A 25224-nucleotide genomic window follows, 5' to 3' on the forward strand; every position below is an offset into this window, starting at 1 on the left:
TCCTCTCCCCGCTACCTGGTGAATAAACTGAAACTCTCTGGAGGCTCTAGACCTTCACGCAATGCCGAGAATCTACTGCTTGAACCTCCCACTTTCAAGAAGGAAAGAACAATGGCCCAATCCTTTTCAGGCAACGCAGTAAGAATCTGGAACTCGTTTCCGCCTGAGCTCCGGACCACCGCCTCCTCCCAGGCCTTCAAAAGGGACCTCAAAGTTCTCCTCCTCCAGAGACACCTCCAAAAGTAATTCACGTCCTCTTGCTATTCGGAGGAAGACTTCCCACTACTGATATTTTCTACTTTCCATGACCATGGGAGTGCCTTCCCAGTGTTTTCCTGTGGTGGGAGTGTCTGCCTTTTTGCAGTATTCTCCATGTACTTGTGTTCGGTGCCCTTTTGTAACATGCACACAACACTTTGCCCTTGTAACACACGGTTGCTACCTCTCACATGTTTTTACCTTTGATACTTGCACAAGTGCCACCTTGCCTACGTAACGCCTGTTCTTGTGCCTAGCACTTATTGCAGTATTATACCTCAAATTATACTCTGTTTTCTCTTATAACTGCACACTTGTCACTTTTCCTCTTGTGCACTTTTGACTACCTCATGTATTTTTGGTTGTTCACAATTTTTACTACCTCAAGTATTTTGTTTGCTCACAATTGTCACTATTACCTTTACTACCTCATGTATTTTTGGTTGCTCACAATTTTTACTACCTCAAGTATTTTGTTTGCTCACAATTGTCATTATTACCTTTACTACCTCATGTATTTTTGGTTGCTCACAATTTTTACTACCTCAAGTATTTTGTTTGCTCACAATTGTCACTATTACCTTATGTAAGTAACGTATGTTTTAGTAATCTGCTCTTCTGTAATGTTTCTCATTATGTTTCATTTCTGTTCCTAATGTGAAGCGCTCTGACGCCTTCGGGTAAAGTCCGCGCTATATAAAAATGCATAAATAAATAAATAAATAAATAAAATAAATAAAATCCTTCTCCAGGGACAGGGAAAGGCTCTTAGATTGAGGAGAAGTTTGATAATATGGGAATGAGCAGAAATAAGTAGATTTCCAAGAAGTGCAAAGAACCAGTATGACTTCAGTGGCCAGAATCCTGAGACAGCACAGCCATGTGACTGGTGTGAGGCATGTGACTGTGCCTGCCTTCCTTGTGTGAAGAGCCTCTGCCAGAACTAGTTCACAGATTTATTAAATCAGTATTTAGTTCATGTTGAATGAGTCACAGACCATTCTTTATATTCCCGCATTGTACCCAGGTCCGGTGACGTTTTTGGGTTACCACATTATCCATAATGGTTATCTTGTGCAGGTACGCATGCGAGGGTTTTGTGTAAATATATGTATATATAATTATGTTGTTAATTTCTTTGACACATTGTTTGGATTTCACTGTATATATTGTTTAGCTTGTAATCTTTACCTTGCTCATTTTGGAGATGTCGGAAAGAGAAACTCTATCTTACAGTGAGGATTATATTGACAAACTATTACAGACACAATTAGGCTCGAGTTTCCTCGACACTTCCACCTATGGAATAGACCTAACACTGAATGACAAAATAAATAAACTCGAACGACTAGAATAAAAGCTGATTCGGACTAGACTGCACGGTCATGTCCTAACTAAATATCTCCAATCCAACAACATTTTAATAGTGCTTCAGGTCCGCAACGAACCAGCAATTTTTATTGACAGACAACCCGAAATTTAAAAAAACTTTAGTTTTGTCTCAAACAACTGTTCCAAGGCACTTGATGGTACTGGGGGTGGAAACAGCACTAGAAGAAGTCAAAACGTCTTATGAAGGAAATTGCCGACTTGAGAAAAGAGATGGTTGATGACAAGGCCCTGACGAATGCTAAAGAGGCTTTGGAGAGATTAGAAAGAACACTCAAAGACTGACACCTTCACACACCCACAACAAAACTTGACAAACTAGCGCGAGACATACAGCTCTACAACAAAAAAGTGACTTACCCTTACTTACAGGAAGTATACCACAAACAGGACTCACAAGGGAGGTATTCAGGGAGAGGGGGGTACAGAAGATACGCCACCTTCTCAGATTCCTCACCAAGCAACAGTTCAGACGGTGATAACGAAAGACCAGGGACTAGCACAGGCTCATATACACAGGGTCATAATGTCCATCAACGCACTTTTTTAGAGGAAGAACAATGGTCAAAATACAGGAGAAGGGGGTCGACCCTGGGCACGCCAAAGGGGACTGAACAAAACCCTCAAGGAACAGATGCAGGGGCAGGGCAAAGAAGCAGGTACACTTCCTGCCAGAGATACACGGACACATCCGGACATGCCGACAACACCACCGTTTGGGAAGGATGACCCAATCTAACCCGATACTAAATCTTTCACAGTACATGCTGAACAATGATGAGGAAGTAGTACTCCATAAGGGCCTATCTTTTGTCCCTACCAATTTACCGGACAGTTTCAATTTTAAACTTGAACTATGACAATTTTTCAGAAAGGTTAGGTTGAAATATATCTTCACCAAAATTCCACTCAGTCCATCTTTCACTAGTACAGGTTTAAGACCTCCTTCCACTTTCAATCCTCCATCTCAGATGATGTCTCATAAAATCATGGCCTTTGAGCAAGTAGTCATGAGGGACGTAATGCAATCCCTGAAGCAAAAGGAATATGTCAAATTCAACAACTCCAAAAGCGAACGGACTGCCCTGAATTCTTTGAAAAACAATACCAGAATCATGATAAAACCCGCTGATAAGGGGGGAGCCATAGTTGTCTAGAACACCTCAGACTATAAACAGGAAATCCTCACCCAACTGGGCGTTAGTGAGAATTACACTATACTCCAATCTGACCCAAGCAACAAGGTTGCCCAACTTATAAAAGATGCTACCAGCAGGGGCCTTGAAGAAGGTTTTTTGAGTAAACATGAATAAGAGTATTTGAACAACAACCAACCCCGGATGCCTGCCATATACACTCTCCCAAAAATCCACAAACCCATGCAGAACCCCCCGGGAAGACCCATCATTTCAGGGTTTGGTTCACTACTGGAACCTGTGTGTATATTTATCAACCACTTTTTGAAACCTATTGCAATTACCACAACCACTTATCTAAGGGACACCATGGAAACTATTAATTTGACCCCAAATGAAGAAATACTTGTGACAATGGACATAGCCTTGTTGTACATGAGTATCCCCCAGTGGGCAGCCCTTGATGTCATCAGGTCCACACTAGAAGAAAGACCCAGACCCACTCGAGTCCCCACTGAGTTTATCCTGACACTTCTAGAAATAGCAATGAGCAAAAATGTTTTATATTCCAAGACAAGCACTACTATCAGACAAAAGGTGTAGCTATGGGGGAAAGCTTCACTCCCAATCTGGCCATCATCTATATGGACACATACAAGCAAACCTATGTACCCAGCTCCAATAATCCAGGGATAATATCAAACTCTGGAGCAGGTATATAGATCTGCTTATGATCTGGCGAGGGACCGAGATGCAACTTAAGGAATTTCATTGCTGGTTCAATACCCAACCCACTCACATACAATTCTCCCTAGAACACAACATAGAGGAAATACATTTTCTAGACATTACAATCAGAGCAGAGGAAGGTAAACTACACACCACACTGTACAGGAAGGCTAGCGAACCGAATACGTTGTTAAGATATTCTAGCCACCACCCTCAGAGCCTCAGGGACAACTTGCCCTATGGGCAGTTCTTGAGGATCAGACAAAATTGTACCAAGAGGGAGGACTATTTTTTGGAATCAGCTGATCTACTCAGGCTCAGAGAGAAGGGCTATCCCATCAGGCTACTCAAAAAAGCACGCAAAAGAGCGTGGTACAATCATTGGGAGTTCCTTTTGACACCAAAGAACACGGCCTCCAACACACCTGATAGACTTACCTGTGTTCATTCTGTACCAAAAGCAACGAAATCAAGAAAAAAATTAATAAACATTGGCACTTGGTTGTAGAAGATCTAAAACATACAAGAACCTCCATTGCATGCTTTTCGTAAAGGGAAAAGCCTCAGAAATGGTTTGATCAAAACCTTACTCCCATCCAAAAAACCAACTGTGAAATCTCCCCTATGGAACATCTCCCCAATTAAGGGACACTTTAATTGTGGAAATTGTAAGGCTTGCCCTCTGACCAAGGGAATAAAAGATTTCCAACATAATGACTACACCTACACCATGAAAGAGAACACCAATTGCAACTCATCTGGAGTGATATACACCATCCAAATGCCCTTGTGAATGTTTATACAAAGTCCCGACCACACAGAAAATAAAATGCCACATTTTAAAACACTGCAGCAAAATATGATGTGTGACACATGGGGCCCCACTAGTGGAACAATTCACCACATTTGGACACACTGCTGAAAGCCTTAGATGGTTGGGTCAAAGAAAAAGTACACAGTAACAATCCCAGAGGAGGGAGTCTCACACACAACCTTAACTACTGTGAATGTAAATGGATACATACATTTGACACAGTACTCAGAGGATTAAATGAGTATGAGGAGATAGCCCATCAAGCTGCCACCCTCCACATCAGCTAAATACGCCTAGGGTTGTTACCCGCTGTCTACATATGACTAGGTAGCCTGCTGCACTGGGTACTCCACAGAGGAGCTTTTGTTAAACCTGCAGTTCCAAAATGACCTCTCCTTCCCAGAATGCACATCGGTAGATATTGGACACATTGGTTTTAACTTGTATATAGATATTTCCTTTCAACTGTATAGAATGTATATAGGCAGGTTCTTGAAACAACATTGTATATATTGGCTACCATCACGTACATGTACTAGTGTTTTTTTGAGTCACTATGGTATTTGTACCTTGCTTTCGTTGTGCTTCTCCACTTTAAAATGTACAATGAGGATGTCAACCTTTCCCCTTGCACACACACGTCAGCCCAATTTAGTATACCCTGACTCGGAAATGCTTGACCTCTTTAGGCATCCCCGGGTCCTGCCCGTAGATCTACAGCACCAATGAAGCGCTCTGCTCCTGATTCTATGTCAGTTCACGGAGGCTCTGATTATGCTTCTCTAATCTTTACTGACAATAACAGCAGCCAATAAAAAAACTTTAAACTGGCATGACCCCGGAAGGGCAACCCCCAACACTGGTCTGCACCAATCACTGTCCAGTCCCATACATAACAGTCACTGAAAACAAGAAACCTCCTCTTTCTTTGCTGCTGCAGCAGCGAGTTAAGTGCCTTTTCCCTTACTTTCGTGTTTTATGATGGTATTGGCATTTACAGGGTTTTATACTAGTAGCGCTCGAGCGCTTTCATGAGCGCTTTTATTGTTATTGCCCCGATGGGGTTTATCGCCGTGTTTTGAGTGCTTTTGGCATGTTTGGAGCGCGCGCGTGTGGCGCGATTCGGCGGAGCACGGTGTGAGCGACAGGGGGCGGTGGAGCAGGAGGAGGCAGACGCTGGTTCCTCGTGCACAAGGAGCAGGCGAGTTTGAGCCCCATACGCTGTGCGCACGCGCGAGGCGCCGACTTTCAATTGAGATTGCCGACTGCCTCGTGCGTCCCGTTTCAGCCCTGCATCAATCCTTGGCCTCAGTTGAACGCTAACCGGAGTGTGTCAGGATCAGAGCCAGGCTCGAGGGGAGCATTTGTGTGCATATGAGAGGGGTCACCTTCACGAGTTGCCTCATAGTGTTTGTCTTGGACTTTGGTGTGTGTGTGTGTGTGTGTGTTTGAGGCACCCCTGGGTTGCTCCCCCCCCTGAGAACTTCCTCCATACCTCCCAGCTTTAGAGCTATGGCGTACTACGCCAAGGAGGGTGACCAATGGGTCGAATATAACGAGTACGAAGAATATGAGCCACAGGAAGATCAGTTGGAGGAAAATTTGGTGGAGGCCCTGGACAGTCAGGTCCAAGGGTCAGTTAATAAAGCCCTGATTAAGGCTCTCAAGCCTTTTACTAAACCCCTGCAGAATTATGGCAAGAGAAAGTTTAAATCGACCCGTAAGGGTGGTACCTCTACTCCCTCGGCACAGGTGTTGGCACAGATGGCCAGGAATGTCATCAGGGATCATGGCTCAATGGCTAATTGTACCTCGGCGGATTCTTTCCCGTCCCCTCCTGATACTTCGGATTCGGACTCTGTGGTTTCCAGGAAGAAAAGCAGAAAGGTGAAACACACAGCAGGCAAGGTGGATGTTAGTCAGGCCCCTAAGACCTTGTTGTTTGACCCCAATAACATTATCCATCCTAGATCTGCAGAATGGGTGCCCTGTTCTGAGGTGGCGCAGTATGTTGGCAATAATTTACGGCAGGGCTTTGAGGGTGGAGTTAGGGCCACTTTGAGATCCGAATTCCCTAGGCCCTCTTTGGTAGGAAAGGTGTCGGAGACGCCGGAATTGGACCCCAATATGGCGGCGTTCATGAGGAAGTTTGCAAAGGATACCAAGAAGGGATTGGATAGGGCATGGGGTGGCTGCCAGGACAAGTTGTTAGACGTCTCGGGCCCCTCACTAAAATTATGGATGCCGCAGTTAAGGCGAAGGAGCAGAACACACCGCTGGACGTGTCGGATGTCCTGGAATGGACACAACGTGCCATGTGTTTCCTGGGGAATGCTAATGTAGCCCTTTCCACAGAGTGGAGACGCTCTTTCCTTATGAGGATCGATTCCCAATTGGCAGAGATGGCCCCCACTGAGGCGGGTTCCCTGGCTAATGGGATGCTTTTTGGAGATAAATTCGTGAGAGACATGGGCAAGTACGTTGCCACCTTCTCAGCTTTGGATAAAGCGCAAACAAACATCCGGAAGGTGTTCCACTCCGGTGTTTTTGATAGGGCCGGACGTCAACGAGGTCGAGGATCCGGCCGTGGCTTTAATCAGACCTCGAGCGGAGCAACGAGGCAGAGGCAATCAGCGACACAATTTCTACCCCTCCCGCAATCGGGGAGGTGGTGGCAGAGGCCAGAGAGGCAACTATCGTGGCAACTATCGAGGCCAACAGAATTCCTCAGGAGACAATTCATACTCAGGTACGAGTTTTATGTGCATCAGAACACATGGTGGGAGGCAGGGTGGCTCTCTTTCTTCACAGGTGGCGAGAGCTCACGTCCGACCCCTGGGTGCTGCAAACAGTACAAGGGTATCACATAGAGTTTTATGCCTCCCCCGCGCAGCATCAAGCGCCCGCTCCCCTACATTTTTCCCTACCAGAACAGAGTTTCATCGACGCAGAGGTGCTTGCATTGATCCAAAAAGGAGCGGTGGTGGAGACCTCACCACACGCTCAGGGCTTTGTGAGCACTGTCTTCGTGGTTCCCAAAAAGGATCAGGGCTTTCGGCTGGTGTTAAATCTCAGGGACTTCAACGCCTGGGTTGTGTATCGGCACTTCAAAATGGAAGACATACACTTGCTGCGTGACATCCTGCTGGAACAGGACTGGATGGTGCGTCGGGACTTGAAAGACGCTAACCTAGCGGTCCCCATTTTCCCTCCGCATCGACGGTTTCTACAATTTCAGTGGCGTTACCGGTGGTTCGAGTTTTCCGCCATGCCCTTTGGCCTCTCGTCCGCTCCCTGGTGTTTCACCAAACTGATGAAACCGATAGTCCAGTGGTTAAGAGGAAGGGGAGTGAGATTAATTATTTACCTTGACGACCTCCTGATCTTTGGTCGTTCTCCAGAGATAGTCTCGCTCCATCTGTCATGGACGATTCACCTGCTTCAGGAATTGGGTTTCCTACTGAATTCACAGAAGTCCATTTTGATTCCCTCTCAAACGATGGAGTTCCTGGGCTTCCAGATCGACTCGGTGAAGGCTCAATTACTCTTACCTCTCAAGAAGAGGGTGGCGATCAGGAAAGAATTGAGGAGAGCGCTTGTCTCTCCGACAATTTCCTTGAGGACCTTAGCGCGCCTGGTGGGCCTTTTGGCTTCATCCATCCAAGCGATTTTCCCGGGTCCTTTGCACTACAGGGCCCTGCAACGGTTGAAAGCATTGCATCTGCGCAAAGGCTTGACTTATGCTCAACAGGTTTCCCTTTCGGCAGAGGCGCGTACGGAGATGAACTGGTGGTTAGAGCATATGGATGCCTGGAATGGCAGGGCCATTTTTGCTGCAACCCCGGAGGTCGTGATAGACTCGGACGCCAGCCGGTGGGGCTGGGGAGCCCGTTGCGGCTCAGTGAAGACGGGGGGGTCCTTGGTCTTGCGAAGAGCTCAATCTCCACATCAATTGCCTGGAACTCCTGGCGGGTTCTTTCGCGATTCGCACTCGGTCCCCGCAGAAAGTGTCCTGCTGCATTCTCCTACGTAGGGACAATGTGTCCGCGGTACGGTATATAAATCGCCTAGGCGGCACAAGATCACGCCTTCTGGCGGAGATTGCCAAAGACTTCTGGCATTATTGCCTGGCACACCAGATCTCGGTGATGGCGGAATATATACCGGGCTCTGTCAACGTGACAGCGGATTGGAATTCTCGGTACCTGAGGGATGCCAGCGACTGGATGTTGCACCCCAGGATTTTCAGGGCATTAAACCGCAAGTGGGGTCCTTGTGTGTGATAGATCTGTTTGCCTCACGGCTCAACAGGCAAGTGCCCCAGTTTTACAGTTGGCGGCCGGATCCCTTGGCGATCAGCTCGGACGCCTTTCTTCAGTCGTGGACGACGGGCATTCTATATGCATTTCCTCCGTTTATCATGATCCCGAGAGTGCTGGCTCAAGTGCGGCGGCAGCAAGCGGAGGTGATCTTGATCTCCCCGTGTTGGAGAGCACAAGCATGGTTCCCGGTCGCAATGAGTCTCGCGGGTGCATTGCCAATGCGAATCTCATCATTTCCGGGCCTTCTTACGGACCCGGTGAGACTTTGCCACCCGTTAGTGATGCAGGATCAGTTGTCCCTCATGGCATGGAGACTTTCCGGCGCCGTTGGCAAGTGCCGGGAGTTTCACAGGACACTCTTTTTCTTGTCACAGGCATGGGTACCTTCCACTCACAAGCGCTACGAGTCTGCTTGGAGACGATGGGTTGGTTGGTGTAACGAACGACAGGGAGATCCGATGGGATCCGATATCCATATGATAGTGAATTTCTTGTCGGACCTGGCGCGGTCAGGTATGGCATATAGATCGGTGAATAATTTTCGATCAGCCATTTCGGCGGGACATCCACATGTGGATGGCAAACCGGTCGGAGAACACCCCCTGGTGTGTAAGGTAGTCAGGGGGATCCGTTTAGTGAACCCCCCTCAACCCAAGTATACTGAACTTTGGGACGTTGCAGTGGTCTTACGTTTCTTATCAGCTTGGCCGGCTAATGAGGGTTTGTCGCGGAAACAACTCTCGGCTAAACTTACGCTTCTGCTCGGTTTGATTTCATGCAGGTGTGTATCGGACATTCGAGCATTGGATTTGGCAGGTAGAGTATTCACTCCTTCGGGAGTTTCCTTTAATGTTTCAAGGCGGACTAAAACACATTCAAAATGTATTTCTTACCCTGCATTTCCTCACCACAGTAAGTTATGTGTGGTAAAGTGTTTAAAAGTATATGAGGATTGTACTAGGGAATTTAGGAATGATTTTGGTCAATTGTTGATTTCATTGCAGAGACCTTTTCGCCCAGTCTCCACTGCGACTCTGGCCAGGTGGGTTTCCTGGTTGTTGAGTCTGGGGGGTATTGATACTTCCAAATTTGGAGCACACTCCGTTAGAGGAGCTATGGCCTCAAAATCCTTTGGTGCCGATTCTCGGCTTCAGGATATCATGACTGCGGCAGATTGGTCATCTGACTCCACTTTTAAGACGCTTTATCATAAACCTATTGTAGATGTGGCCTCGGTGGTGGTGGAGAAACTTTAAACTAGCATAATCAGAGCCTCGGTGGACTGACATAGAATGAAAAATTGTCTAGCAGACGAGACAAAGAATTTTCAATTCTATTATGGACACGGAGGCGAGGATTATCTCACCCGAGCTAGCAGAAATGTATTCTTGCATTATTGTTTGGAAATGTGATGTATTTTACCCACCCGAATGAAGTTTATGGCTTGTTGTATTCCCGAGTGTTGGAATGGCCATTACGATGTATATTTTCGATTCAGGTGATCAGCATAAGCAGACTTGAGAAGGACTCCTGTGGACTGCGTTGTTGTGCTGTTTATGAGAAGTTTATTCCCTTCGGAACTGGTTCGAGAGTTACCACATTGGGTTCCAGTCTCGGTTTGGACTGATGAAGAAATCGCAAAGAAAGAGGAGGTTTCCTGTTTTCAGTGACTGTTATGTATGGGGCTGGACAGTGATTGGTGCAGACCAGTGTTGGGGGTTGCCCTTCCGGGGTCATGCCAGTTTAAAGTTTTTCATTGGCTGCTGGTATTGTCAGTAAAGATTAGAGAAGCATAATCCTCGCCTCCGTGTCCTTAATAGAATTGAAAATTCTTTGTCACGTCTGCTAGACAATGTTTCATTCTCGGGCTCTGACACGCATGCCGCACTGCGTGCGGGTAGTGCACGTCACGTCTCCCGGTCGGGCCAAACTGTTTTAACCAATGGCAAGGCTCGCACTCAGCCTCCGTCCAGGTCTGAATGAGCCGCATGGATTGAGACGCTCGGCCACGGAACCCTTCTGCTTTAAGGTAAAATCGGCAATCCTGCATCCTTGCTAACACTGAGATAGTGGTGTGTTATGTTACGGCTCCCTCAGGAGCATCTGTCATTTTGACGCTGAGCCGTGTTTCCTGACTACGGGGAATTTTTCCTCGCAGCGGCTGCGCTTTACATATTGGCGGGCGACCCAGTTTACTTATAGAGGGTGTCTCCCCTTTTAATTCACTATTCAGCTTTCCCACAGTGTGCTCGAAGCGTGCACCAGGTTCCAGGGGCATAAGTCAGTAGTCTGACTGATGTCATGTCACCAAGCACACTATTGTATATATTGTACATATTGTATATGTGACGTCTGTCATTATGTTGATATTCCCATTTATATTCTTAGGAGGTTGATTTATTCACCTATTAGAAAAGGGCACCCTTGGGGGCCACCACTTGTAGATTGGAATTGCAAATCCATCCAAGTGTTTAAACCACTATTGGCTCTTGTGATTTTGGCGAATTTTGGCCAATTCCCTTCTCTACATGATCGGATGATAGCAATACTCTACTTACCCGAGTAGCTAGGCTGGCACCAGGATTAGGTAAGTGTCCCCATTACGCACTTTTGTCTTGCTCCACTTATATTGCACACAGCGCCAGAGTAACTCGCATTCTCTACCCCCAGGTTGCCCTATCACGCCCTGAAGAAGACTCGCAGCCGAGGTCGAAATTCTCCTCCATGCATTAGTCGAGTCGAAACGTCGACGCTCTCCACCCATACAAGACCTGTACCTGTACCCCCACCCAACATTTCCTTGAAAGTGCATTTTTGCATGGTTGAATTAACATAATTTTTGTAAATAGATGTTTCAATTGCAGATAGGTCTTCTGATACTGGTTTCCTTACCAGTGATTATCAAATTATTAAAATTGTTTTTTCCTTAAACCTATGATTTTCACTTTCACTGCCCCACACTATCACATCCTTATCTCCCCTTCTTCTCCCTTCGAGCAACCTATTATCATTGTAAAAAAAAACCTGTGTTTTGAGTCTAATTGGATAAATAAATGTTTTGCAAATGATATTGGCTTCTCTGGCGCATCTGTATTTTCGCTCTTTGATTTAGCGCATGCATTCAAAATATGTTTATTGATTGCAAACATGGTAGTGGTTTTTCTTAGGTATTTAATACCAGTGTTGTAGTCTTTCACACAACACAGATTTTATTAGATCAGTATTTAGTTCATGTTGAATGAGTCACGTACCATTCTTTATATTCCTGCATTGTATACCCAGGTCCGGTGATGTTTTTGGGTTACCCCATTATCCATAATGGTCTGCCAGAACTAGAGCGCTGCTGTCCAATCTGCTCACAACAAACTACAAAGCTAAGAAGGATCCTTTTAAACTCTCCACATACCTTGGTGAGAAAGCCACTTTCCGTGCCATTGTCGCTGCTCTTGCCCAAACCCATGGAGACAAGAGTTCAAGAAGTCTCAGGGGTGGACTGTTGTTTGTGTTATTTGTTACTCTAGAAGCACTTCCTCCCCTGTGGCCAACACACAGATTCCCATATCTGTATCACCTCCAAAAGGACCACTATAATATCCGACTGACCCGACACTGCAAATGTCCACTCACAAAGGTTACATCTCTGTTGATGAACCAAAGAGGTTGAATTCCCTAATTAATGCCCTAATGGAGGAACCTGCAGCTGTAAAGCAACTAGGGTGAGCTTAATTTTCAACTGGGTAGTACTCCTTTGTGTTCTTGTGGTTGTCCCGGAGAGCGGAATGTTCCACCAGCACCCACCAACTTAAAAGATGACTGCTTATAAAAGAGACGTACTTGTAAAAGACTGCTGTATTATATTAAGAGGCATAGTGTCATTGTATATTTATTAATAGATGCCTACTGTACATTGTATATTCTGTATTAGTGTCATTTTTAGTTTTTCCATTGGATGAGTTTTATAGCTTATTGTATATCATGTGACTAGTTTTAACCACATCGCTGCGGCGGCTATTCCGCCGCAGCGCTAAGTGGGCGGGCGGCCACATGCTGATGCCGGAACCGCTCCGTCATCAGCCGCCGTTGGGCTGTGCTCATGACGGAGCGGTTCCGTCATGGCCCCGCCCGCTCAATAGAACGCGCCGCGCAGGCGCAGCGGCAGGGCCATGACGGAACCGCTCCGTCATCAGCACAGCGCCACTGCAGCTGATGACGGAGCGGCTCCGTCATCAGCATAGAAAGGGCTAAGGTGGCCCCTACAGCCCTTCGTCTACTCTATCAAAGGGTTCACCATAAGGTTTGGACGCACTTGCCAAAATGTCATGAGACCACCTTCACTTCAACCATCAAGGCATTATGTATTCTTACTGATTTCACGATGGTAATTTGTTTATGTCTTTATGGTTTGTGTCTTACTATGTGTATTGATTTCCATGGAAACAACCAATAAAAAAAACTTTTGAACACCAAAAGATGACTGCTTATAGCTGTAGCAGACACCGTTCAGTGCCCTGAAGCATTTCAACGTGAATTCGCTGAATTTAAACGGCAGCGCTGCCACTGCTCAAGCATCATACTGACACGAGCAATGAACTGCTGTTTAGAATGCAATCACAGTATTCACTACCTGCTAAAACAACTTGCACAGAAAAAGCTAACCAAATTAAACCTTGCGCTTGGCGGAGTTAATATTGTCCTCATGATCATGTTTTACTATGCTAAAAACTTTTATGTAAAAACAGCCCTGTGAGAAAGTGCCCTCTTTCTACAAGGTTGCCCCCGCTTTTCGCTGAATTGCTGATGTACGGTGACTGAGTGTGCCCTGGGCTCCTGTTAATCAGGTACGAAGGGCCTATGTTCTTTCCTTAAAAATGCATTGAAGCCTAAACTCAATTGGCATCTCTGGTCACAGGTCAGCCCCTGGTAAATGGTACCACGGGTACCCAGGGCACTGTGACCAGAGGAGGCCTCTAAGGGCTGCAGCACTTATTGTGCCACCCTTAGAGGTCCTGTACCACTACACTCACACACAGCCTTTGCAGGCTGCGTGTTTTGGTGCAGAACAGAGTGAAGAGTCGACATGGCACACAAGTGTGCCATCCCTACAACCCACTGCCCTGGCATAGGTCAGTCACCCTTCTAGCTGGGTGCACTATACCAGTAGTTTGGGTACAGGCGCATGAGCTCTGTACCCCTAAAGTGTCTAAGTCCATTCTTAGACATTGTAAATGTAGTGCTGCCATTAAGAGTATATGGTGCTGGGAGTTTGTCATTACGAACTCCACAGCACCATAATGACTACACTGAAAACTGAGAAGTTTGGTATCAAACTTCACAGCACATTAAACCCGCACTGATGCCAGTGTAGGATTTAATGAAAAAATGCACACAGAGGACATCTGAGAGATGCCCCCTGAAAACTAACCTACCACTAGTGTCTAGGCTGAGTGGCTGATTTCAGCTGCCACCACCAGACATGTTTCTGGCCTAGGGTGACCAACTGGCATGGGTGCAAATTCAGGATGGGGAGTGTAAAAATTCAGGACAAAAGGGCAAAATTCAGGACAGGAGGTCAGAAGAGGTCGCACAATAGTATATAAGTAAGTAATTAGACAACCACTTAAGTACAAGTGAAAAGAAGTTTATATTAGGTTGAGACAATTGTGTACTTCATGGTTTTTGAGTTTGCACACAACTTTGAGCAAATGTGCAGGTCTTTTTTTGATAACAAAACTACCCCCCTTTCCAGCATCTCAGGGAAACGCCCGATGCTGGGTCTGGCCAGTCCGTCCTTGCTCCCACACTCCAATGGTGACCCTCCTCTTCACATAGACCCTCGCTCATGTGTATTTAATTTCGTTTATAGTGCTACTCATCTCAAGTAAGTATGACAGGGTGTCTGAGTGCGTTACCCATTGTCAATCTGTATGTGGCAGTCAGCCACAGACAGAATAACAATAGGTGGGTGGGGCAGTTCTTGTGCTACCAGTGAGAGTGTGAGGGGGGCCCATCAGGAGGCAGAGATTCTGGCAGGGAAACAGCGATGTTCCCCAAAGCCCAAAATTACGGACAAAAGGCGTCTGTAAAAGGGATCGTCAGAGACAACGGACGTGAGATCCAAATTATGGACGGTCCGTGAAATTTGCAGACGGTTGGTCACCCTATTCTGGACCCCTGGGTCGAGAGCCTGTTGCTCTTTGGGGCCTGAAATAATGCACATCCTGGGACGAGGTGCCAAGCCTCCTCCCCCAGGATGGGCAGGGTTCACGAAGGGAAAGCTTCAAAGGCTTGCCGCCTTTGTGAGCTTCCCCAGGCCACTTGATGCTCTCAGCAACTGGTCCCAACTGGTTCTGATCCCCACTTTGGGCGGCAGAACTAGCAGGAAAAACAACTGAGGAAGAGAGGTGTGCCCACCTCTGCCAACTCCACCCCTCAGGTTGGGGGAGGCGAGGTGAAGCACAACTCTCAGTCCACGCCATCTTGAAGACGGGAGGACTCAGCCAACCAGGGACAGGCTTGTGCCCCCCCCCCCTTCCCACTGGAGAGTGGCATAATATGGGGTGTATCCACCCCAGGGACGGGACCCATTGGACCCTGCCTTTTACCTACCTGTAAAGCCCCTAAATCTAATATTTAAGGGCACCCCTGAACCGTGCTTCCTCAGACAAAAAAAACTACAAGAAGAAGTTAAAGGAAGACGCCTACTGATTTGGCCCCTGCCCTACCGGCCTGTCTCCACCTCAAACCTGTTTTTGAGAAATCCCGGTGTGTCCTGCAGCCAGCAACCTCAACAACCCAGGAGGACCTGCCTGCCTTCAACCTCAAAAATGGTGTCTCCTGAGAACAGATTTGTTCATCTGCAACATCTGGCCTTGGCCGGAAACCACAATTCCACACCACTCTGCACCCGCCGTCCATGGCCTGAGCTCGAGTGGGCAAACACCACGAGGAAGTCACGCCAGTGATCCTGACCCAAGATCCAGTGACCCCTGACCGGCCTTAAGCCTCCAACCGACGCCTGCAGTCTGAATGCAGAAGGCCCCCCCCCTAACCACGACCAGGGGCTGGTAAGAAGATCCGACCCCAAAAGGCACCCCTGCACCAGACACCTCACAACTGTGTGTCCAAACCCACAGAGCCTAACTAACCCCTAACTTACCATCTTACCTCTCAAATAGGTGGTCACACACAGAAGACCTTCATCCCCATGCCTTCAGTCTCTTTACAAACCGGAGGTTATCCATTGAAATCAACAGGGCGTCTGACGTCAAAACAGCTTCTTGCACCCGGCCACCTAGTGCTGCTGAGGGTGCACCTTAGGTGCCACTTTGTTTCCCCATTTGCCCTGAGCTAAAGTCCAGGAGCTTTGCTCCCACAACCCAGTAGCCTGCTTGCCAGTATCCACCAATCGGAGTCCCCCTATACCCCTTTGGATAACATTGGGCCTCAGCACTCTGCACCCGGCCGCCCTAGGGCCGCTGAGGGTGTAACTAGAGTGCATCCTTTACCCTGGGGGACCCCTGAGTCTACCCCCAGAACCTCAACTCCCACTACCAAATACTTACCTCAAAACCGATGGCACTATTTTCCTCCATAGGATACCATTGACTGTTTTTCTGTGGAAAGATTTTAAGTGTAGAGTTTGAGAAACTAAAAAATTCTTAAAAATTGCATAATCTAACAAAAACGATTTTACTTACCTGTTTTCAGGAAATGTTCCAGACTAGTATCTAGGTACACTACTCTGTGTAAGCCTAGTAATCTCAAAAGTTATTTACCTGCTATTTTACTAAAAAGCCTGTTCAAGTTTATGTACTGCATTTACTAAATAGTGCATCTCTCTGCATCCATACTGTAAATCAAACCTGAATGCATATACAATCATCATTCAAACTGTATTTAAATTGCATTACTACTGTAAAGTACTTATTGCTTACCTTTTTTGCACAAATGTGGAATGCACCATCAATTCCAAAAATAATGTTGTCCATCCACTGTTGGTATCACAAAAATGTTTTTTCTTTATTCTTCTTGTTAAACACAAAACAGCCAAACAGCTGACGCGTTTCGTCCAACTTGTGTGGACTTCATCAGGGCTTAATGAGTAAGTGTAGACTTTTGAAGTAGTAGGTCTTTATACGAAAAAGAGATTATTAGGAACTATACAAGTCCTGCTTTGGAACTGTGCCCTCCTGGATCCAGGGTCAGTTCAAGATGAACCAGCTCCTGTGCTGTGCATGAGCAGCAATGCTGAATGTCCTAATTCGCATCCAATGCTCTGTGATAGTTATACTTATTGCTTACCTGTGCCAGGCTTGCTTGGTTCTAGAAAATAAAATAACTAAAAGAATATTTTTATACAGAAACAATTGGTCTGAAGTTCAGCCTTTGAGTGTGTGATTTTTTTTGCTGACTGAGGGTGTACAACAAATGCTCAACACTGTCCTCTGATACTGCCTTACTGCTCGACCACACTACCACAAAAAGAGAGTAAGGTTCTATCTAACTTTACCTCTGCCTACCTTTGGGGTTCCACTGGATTCTGTGCACACTATACCTCACTTTGGTACAGTATATACAGAGAAAGCTTCTTACAAGCCCTACTTTTTAAATCAAGATATAGCACAGACAAGACCTTCCGGTGTATTGTCTTATGTGGTACACATACATGGTTATAAAACCTATGTCACTCTTCAAGGATAAGATTTGACTGATGTAACTTGCTACCTGAGAGCTAAAGCACTCACAGTAGGCTCTGTGCATTATGTGAGTTACGCAGCAGTGCCAAAGTGATACTAGTTACATTGAATGCCCACTACCTCTGCCTACTTCAAGGTGTTGGGAATTGGCCAAACCACCACTGAGTTGCTTCTAGTTGTTGTTCAATGCATTCGTTCTGAAGAAGGCTGAAGATCAGCAAGCTGTTAGCAGCCTAAACCACATATGATATCCCCATTTGACTGAGCAACAGACAGTGTTCTAACAGAGAAAACTTTAAAAAGCCTCTGCACATTTTTTGTTAATCTTTTGCACTGAGACATTGTCTACTCAAACCAGTCTCCAAAAAGTATATATTTTTTTGTTTTTGATCTGTTTATTGACTTTATAGTGAGAATGCTACACTGCCACATTACATAAAAGAATATGGCATTAATAAAGTGGTATCCTTACATATCACTGCAATAATTGAGAACATTAGAAACTTTCAAATAGTTCAGTCTACCATATCGCTGCTGCAGTATCATGACATATAAGTTTGTTATCTTATGCACTGAGGAAGCACCATCTTAATGAGCGACACCCTTCCCGCTACTGAAAGGGTGAGCGACTTCCAGAAGGTCATCTGCAACACCACAGAGGTAAGTGCTCTGGCAAAGTTGCCGTCAAGTAAGTCCTGAATATCATGGTACACCCTAATGCCCAGGTATTTAAACCGACGATTGCCAGGTGACTGGGGCATCATTGACTAACAGCACTGGGTCCGACGTGCTGCGATGAAATGGGAACAAGCATGATTTCTCCCAGTTAACCTGCAGCCCAGACAGACGTGCAAAGAGAATGAGTGTATTGGGTATAGCATTCAGAACCATTCCAACCTCTCTTATGTATAATAGCAACTTATCCGCATATGGTGATATTACATGTATTTCACTACCCAATGGTATGCCCTATAGCCCTGCGGCAGCTCACATGGCCAGGGACGATGGTCTGATGGCCAGTGAGAAAAGGAAGGGGGAGAAGGGACAACCTTGTCTGGGGCCCCTTCCCACCATTATAGGCTTTGACACCAAGCTACCAGTCCTGACTCTTACGGTCGGGCTGTGATATAGTAACTTGACCAGCTTGATATAATATGGTCCAATCCCATCCCAAGGTAGGACACTGAAGAGGAATGGCCACTCAACAGTGTTGAATCCTTCTCTAAGTCAAGTACCATGCATCCAGAACGGGACCAAATGCGAGGAGCACATCGCATAACACGAAACAGCCGGTGTAGATTAAGAGAAGAAGAGGTACGTTCCGGGACGAACCCATCCTGATCACTATGTATTAAATGGGGTACCAATGGCACCAGTCACCCACCAGTATTCCAGTTAACACCTTATAATCCACGTTTAGAAACACCAATGGACAGTAAGATCCAAGGTGAGCGGGGTCTCTGTCAAGCTTCAGTGGGGTGGAGTTCGGCAGGTGCGATGAGTGCAATGCCTCATTATATACCTTCTACAGTTACAGTGCCAAGAGATCCGCATAGGCTTTATAAAACTCGGATGGGAAGCCGTCTGTGCCCGGCACTTTCCCGGAGGCTAGAGATTGCAATGCGCCCTTAATATCAGCTATCGTGATGGGAGAATCTAGGTCCATGAGATGGTATGGAGTTAACTTATGGAACGGGATGTCTTCTAGAACACTATTTATTTCCGAGTCATAGGCCTCCAGGGTTGATTGGTGTAAAGATGTGAAATGAAGAACCAACTCCCCAAGTATTTCGTGTTGTGTGTATCACATTAAACAACTGGGGAACTGCAATGCCGTAATGGGGCGTCTCTGCTGTTCCTGTTGGATCAACCATGCAAGAAGGGTTCCTGAGCGATTTGCCCCCCACCTGTTTCCTGGTCTAGTGCGCCGCATAATTTAGGCATCTCAGCCTATCGATTAATGCTGTGTGCCCTGTCCTTGCTGTCAGTAACTCAAGCACAAGAGAAGTCAGTGGACAAGCGTGTCTCAAAGGTCAGCAACTCTTGCACCACCTTTTGTAACTTACTCTCCACCTGTCTCCGCATCCCACAGCCCAAACCTCTCAGCATCACTTTTAGTGCATTCCACTCAGATAGGAGGGACGTCGCTGTTTCTGCCTTATAGTTAAAATATTCAGTAGTGGCAGTACAGAGAGACTCGCGGATGGGTGAGTCTTCCAGCATAGCAGGTTGCAGACGCCACATGAGAATCGGTGAGGCTTGCGTGTCCTAAGCAAGTGATATATATTGAGGAATATGGTCTGAATGTGTGCGACCCTGATACTCAGCTCCAACAAGTAGCTCATGACTTTTTTTATGCAAAGTGAGCACTTGTACAAAAAGTCATGAAAGATACTGTCAAATCACATTTTGCTCTAAAAATAAGATTTCACAGAATTAAGAAATTTCACAAAACTTCACAAAAAATAGGTACTATCCAACACCCCATATTTTTAGTGTCCATGCTGAACACTCTTTAACAAACTTTGACCACCAATACTATTTGACATTCTTTAACTGAGGTTGAGTGTGACCAGAGCACACTTCATAGCATGTCATGCAAACTTCTCGAATACTGACATTTGCCAGTCAGTCAGTCAAGTAATTTTTATTTTGGTCGAAGACCATAAAAGATACATAGTAGTCATACAAGACATAATAAAAAAATTTGAGCAAGTAACAATAATGATAAAAATACATAAAAACATTAAAAAAATACAGCTTATGTATTTTGTAAATTCATGGGTATGTAGAGCAGACTAGAAAAAATTACTACAAAAAAGATCTTCTCCTGCGCCACATAGCATCCAAATATCGAGAAACTGAGAATACAACAGGGGTTAAAGTACTACTTTTCAGAATTTCAGAGCCTCTGGGTGCAGTCTGAACCCCATGTTTTTGCAGAGTTGGATAAGCCAACGTTGGTGAATGTTTTTATAACTGGGGCAGAAAAAAAAAAAAGAACGTGGGACTCGGACTCTTCGTAGGGGCCACACGCCGGACAGCTGGTTAGCTTAGTAGCGGACCATTTATGGGAGAAGATCCTGAGAGGAAGTGTACCATATCTAAATTGTAGATATAGTTTCCTTGCTGTGGAAGGTAAAATCTTTTCAAGAAAAGGCTCAATTATGTATTCATCTTTTAAATTAAAAAACTGGACAGTAAGAGGGCCTTAGGAAGAATTACCAAGGATAGCAGAGAGCCTGGACCGGCGGTCTAAGTTGACTAAATCTCTACTCCACAACTGTGTGCAGACCACGGCTGGATTAGACCACAGACCGGGTATGTCCAGTCTCTTACTTTCCCTTTTTAGATAGGCGAACCAAGGCAATTTCTCAGACCCAGGTAGGCCCAATCCTTCTTCCAATTCTTGTCTAAAACATGATAGTTCGGAGGTAACCCATAATCTGCGCCAATAGATGACAGGGCGTAGTGCGACTACATCTTGTATGGGTGTAATACCAAGATCCATTCTCATAGGGATCAGGGGGGTACTAGATGGGAGTGCCAGCAATGATCTTAAAAATCAGTTTTCGGCTTTGGTAATGCCGTCCACCAGGCAATGGCCCCAAATTTCAGCCCCGTATAAAATTTCCCCCCTGGCTTGAGCTTTATAGATTTCTGTAATGGGCGCAACTGGCTTAAAAGTGGATTCTTGATGGAATTTGAGAATACCGCCCGTGGTCTGAACAAGTTTGAGTTTGGCCTGTGCAAGTTGAGGTGACTAGTCCATTTTGTCTGTAAGGGTAATACCAAGATATTCAAAAACTGTTACCCTGTCCAAAGCAATGCCATTTAGTTAGGGATTACTGCATCTGGTTTTTGGTGGGTTGCAGACCATAAACTTGTTTTTTTGGACATTCATTTCCAGTCTCCTTAAATGGCAAAATTTGACAAAGCTATCCAAGGCTCTTTGGATGCCCATAGGAGATTTGGACAATAGGAGGGTGTCATCTGCAAACATCAATGCCATCACCTGTTCGTTGTTCAGTTTGGGGGCATCGATGTCTTTAACCCCCTTAAGGTGTGAAATCAGGGCATTGACGAAAAGACAGAAGAGTGTGGGCGTCACACACACCCCGTCTGACTCCTCTATTGACAAGAATTCTGTGAGTCAGACTTCCCCATTTACCACTCCTAATTTGGGCAAAGTTGTTACAATGGAGTCGCTTTATGGTATTAAGAAGGTAAGCTGGAACCCCCATGTCCTCCAAGACAGCCCAAAGGATTTTACGGGGCACTAGATCAAAGGCAGTCTTAAGGTCTACAAAGATTAAGTAGAGGCTGCCACCCTCTACTCTCACGGTATTCCAGTAAAGAAGTTGTAGCCTTAATAGCTGGTCGACCGTGGAAATCTTTTCCCTAAAACCGGCCTGAAAGGGACTGAGAATCTGTTGTTCCTCCATCCAAATCTGAAGCCGGTCCAAAATAATACGAGAGAACATTTTTTGACTTACGTCGATCAAACTGATCTGACGATAATTAACCGGGAGGAGTGGAGAACCTTTTTTAAACACTGGTATGATCTCAGCCCCAACCCAGGTGGTAGGTAAGCTAGAGCCCGGCACTATAGAATTAAACAGAATAAATAGATAGGGAGCCCATACTGCTATTTTACCTTTAAACAAATCACCAGGGATTTTGTCAAGACCAGGCGCCTTACCCGTTGGGAGACTATTTATAGCGGTTTCAATGTCCTCCAATGTGATTTTAGTCTCTACAGATTCACTATTATAGGACACTATTGAGAAAAGGGCCTGATTACTGTTTGGCACTGGGTCATAAATGGGTATTTGAGCAGGAGGATCCACTGTAGGGCCGTCATCAATAGGAGAGGTGTATAGCTTCTGATAATGTTCAACCCATTTCTCTGATGCGATGTTGCAAACATCCACCTTACTACCTTCCTTGCTACCAGAGCGGACAATAGCCCAGAATTCCCTCATGTCCCTACGCCCAAGGGCATTTTTAATGTCAGACCATTTGGAGTTCTCCCAGGTCTGTTTGGCATCGGACTGTGCTTTATTGTACTTGAGCCTCCTGGCTTGAATTAAAAATCTGTTCTTCGTTCTGTTGGCATCCAAAAGCGCCACCTTGGCTTCCTTACAATTGACATCAAACCATGAGCTGCCCTTCCTATTTTTCCTTGGTTTATGCATAGGTGGGTTGAGCAGTTGCATAAGGCTCTTTATTAGATCTGAATGAATGTTATGAATTTGATTGGTAGATACTTCCTGCCCCTATTCAAGCAGGCTGCTAAGATCGTCAAGTGCCCGAAGGACTTTTTGGTACAATAAATTCATTAGTTCTGGAGAATTTTTAACAGAAGGCCATTTTTGCCTTCCCCTGTTATTGGAAATTAATGGAGACTCCCAGTTAGTTTCTCCTTCATTCAAGTATGTACCCAGTCCAGGTAGGTTTAAGTCAAGTACCAGGGCATTGTGGACATTTGCAGTTAACTACCCTCATATCTTTCAACAGTGATGCTGAATTTTGATTATGCACTCAGAATTCTATGCCGTTTTAGATTAACTATCTGTGAAACAAAACAGAAACAATTTATACCAGTATTAACAGGGGAGTACTACATACAAGAGATTCGGGTATAAGCTCCCAGGATTTCAGAAAATATTAAAAATTGTTCATAAAAAAATAAAGTAGGAATATAAGATGCAGACAACTATGGGTCACGATATAAAAAGCAATCCCTGACGCAATATTTTCACATATAATTTAGTGAGTTGTATGGCTAGGCTGGTTATCTTTGGTGGGAGAGGGGTTCAGTGGTGATAAGTAAGGTGTTTCGAGGACCACCAGTACTTTTGAGGGCACTGCTGTGAACAAACAACAGCTTGAAGGAGCAGCCTCCGGGATGGCGGGCCTCAATGGAGGAAGGCGTTCATGTTTGGCGGTGGTTTTGGCAAAAGTGCCCAGATATTGCAAGTGTTACAGAGCGGCCGTGCTCGGGTTTAATATTGGTTACCAGGGGACAGTGATTGTGGGAGACTGCGACCAGGGCGAACCATGGATGTGCTAGGCAGTGTGAAGGGCTGGCAGTGGTCAAAGTGGGTAGGCCTCAAGCTGACACTCAACTGCACTGGAAAGAGGAAAGGACGGACTGCTGGTGGCTGTACATGTTTTCAGAGAAATGTGCCTACGTTGAACATGGGTTTTAGCATGCATGTAGCCTGTTCAACGCGGACCAGGTCAATGGGGGCAAATATCTAAGGGCACTGTGCAGTGCTGGCAGAAGTTACACAGTGACATTCTGTACTAGGTGCCTGCAGGTGGCAGTGCTGAAGTCTGCCAGCTCTAACAGGGGGTAGCAGTCTGGGTTAGTCCTGAGTACAGAGAGGCAGTGCTATGAACCTCCTGTATTAAGGGGCGGTACATAGGGGCTGAATGTGGATGAAGACTACTGGGCAATAGTGTCAGGGAGCAGCGTGCAAAGCTTGCTGTGGGTAGAAGGGGTAGACAGGGTTGGTTTCAGATCAAAAATAGGCACGGGCACCCTAAAGAATTGTGGACCACATGTGCGGATTGTATCTTTTCACAAAATAATTCTCTAGTGTTTTAAGTATTATAAAAAAAAGGGGGGGGGGAGATAGGGTTCTCTAAAAGTTTTATCAACTTCTCAGAAATACAAAAAATGCAAAATGTTACCATGACTCTGTGCACAGATTAGTTTACAATGGTGAGCCACACCTGAATATAAGTGAGGGCACTTCTGCTCAGGCCCCCCGCCTCTGCTCAAAACATTAATGGACTGGACCGGCCCAGCGAGAGACTGGGAATGACACCTCCGCCCTCGTTGGTAAAAGGAGGTAACAGAGACCCAGTTGCCTCTGGAAAAGCCGCCCATGACCTCACTGGCGGCATCTGTACAAGCACAGACACAGCCCAACTCGTCCTCCACGCTGGCCAAAAAGTGGCCCACAGCTGCAACTCGGGTACCGGTCCATTGCAGAGTGTCCGCTTTACCAATCCGACCTGGGGGTAGGCAGTACTTAACAGGGGGGCAGATTACAAACCTGACATTGGGTGAGCACTGGGCTAGTGGCTGCTGCGCACAATACGTCCAGTAACACGCATTGAGGGAGTCACATTTGTCCAGTCTCCCACATTTCAGTCTTGCTTGCAACACCTGGAAAACTGTATTTATTAATGCGCTTTTAGCGGCGTCAGGGCGCTTTACAAGAGAGAGAAGAACGCTACAGAGCATAGTATCAGACAATGGTCTACCTTCCTTTCTCCCTCCGATTTCCCACAACAGATCCCGCTCACTTCCCCTTCCGCGCCCCATCTCCTCCACCCGCGCTTCCCCAACTCTCTCCCCCCGCGGCCAGGCCCCGCACTCACCCTTGCCGCACATGGTTACAGGCGTCCGGCCTCCGCCGAGTCCCAGGTGCGCAGCCGGTCTCCGGTTAAGCTCTAGGTGTTTGTGGCTCTCCTCACACCGCAGCTCCCCGCCCACGGGCGTGGCTCCTAAATCCCCCGCACACCTCCCAGATCCGGCGATGAGACACACTCACTGAACAGGAATCGAGAGAGCGCTGGCTTGGGACAACCCCGGAGTTCAGACCGTGTCAGGACCGCCGGTCCCGGGAGGGAAGGACATCCCACGGTCCGGCGGTAGGTGGGCGGGAGCGCGTGGCACAAAGGAGCACGTGACAGTCGTGGAGGCCCAGACCCACAGGTGTGCTCTATCAAAACAGTACAACCCAGCCCTCCAAAATATTTGTCCGAATTACGAAACATGCAAATTCGACCTTTCGTTCCCACCTGTCAGCGTAATCAGGATTGCTTCGCAGTAGAATATAATCAAGCATTAGCAAAGCCAA

The 25224-nt window shown here is 46.2% G+C and overlaps 1 protein-coding gene across 1 annotated transcript in view; it reads right to left on the reverse strand.

Annotated features, from left to right (window-relative positions):
* The window catches only part of TMEM54 (transmembrane protein 54), a 101243-nt gene extending 76246 nt beyond the window's left edge, over positions 1–24997 (reverse strand). Inside the window, exon 1 of the mRNA XM_086955733.1 lies at positions 24743–24997. Within this exon, the coding sequence (XP_086811859.1) occupies positions 24743–24755 (13 nt within the window). The 5' untranslated portion in view covers positions 24756–24997. The remainder of the gene's footprint in view (positions 1–24742) is intronic.
* Between the last annotated feature and the right edge of the window lie 227 nt (positions 24998–25224).

Source organism: Lissotriton vulgaris, chromosome 2_1, assembly GCF_964263255.1.
Source record: "Lissotriton vulgaris chromosome 2_1, aLisVul1.2, whole genome shotgun sequence".
Lineage (NCBI taxonomy): Eukaryota > Metazoa > Chordata > Amphibia > Caudata > Salamandridae > Lissotriton > Lissotriton vulgaris.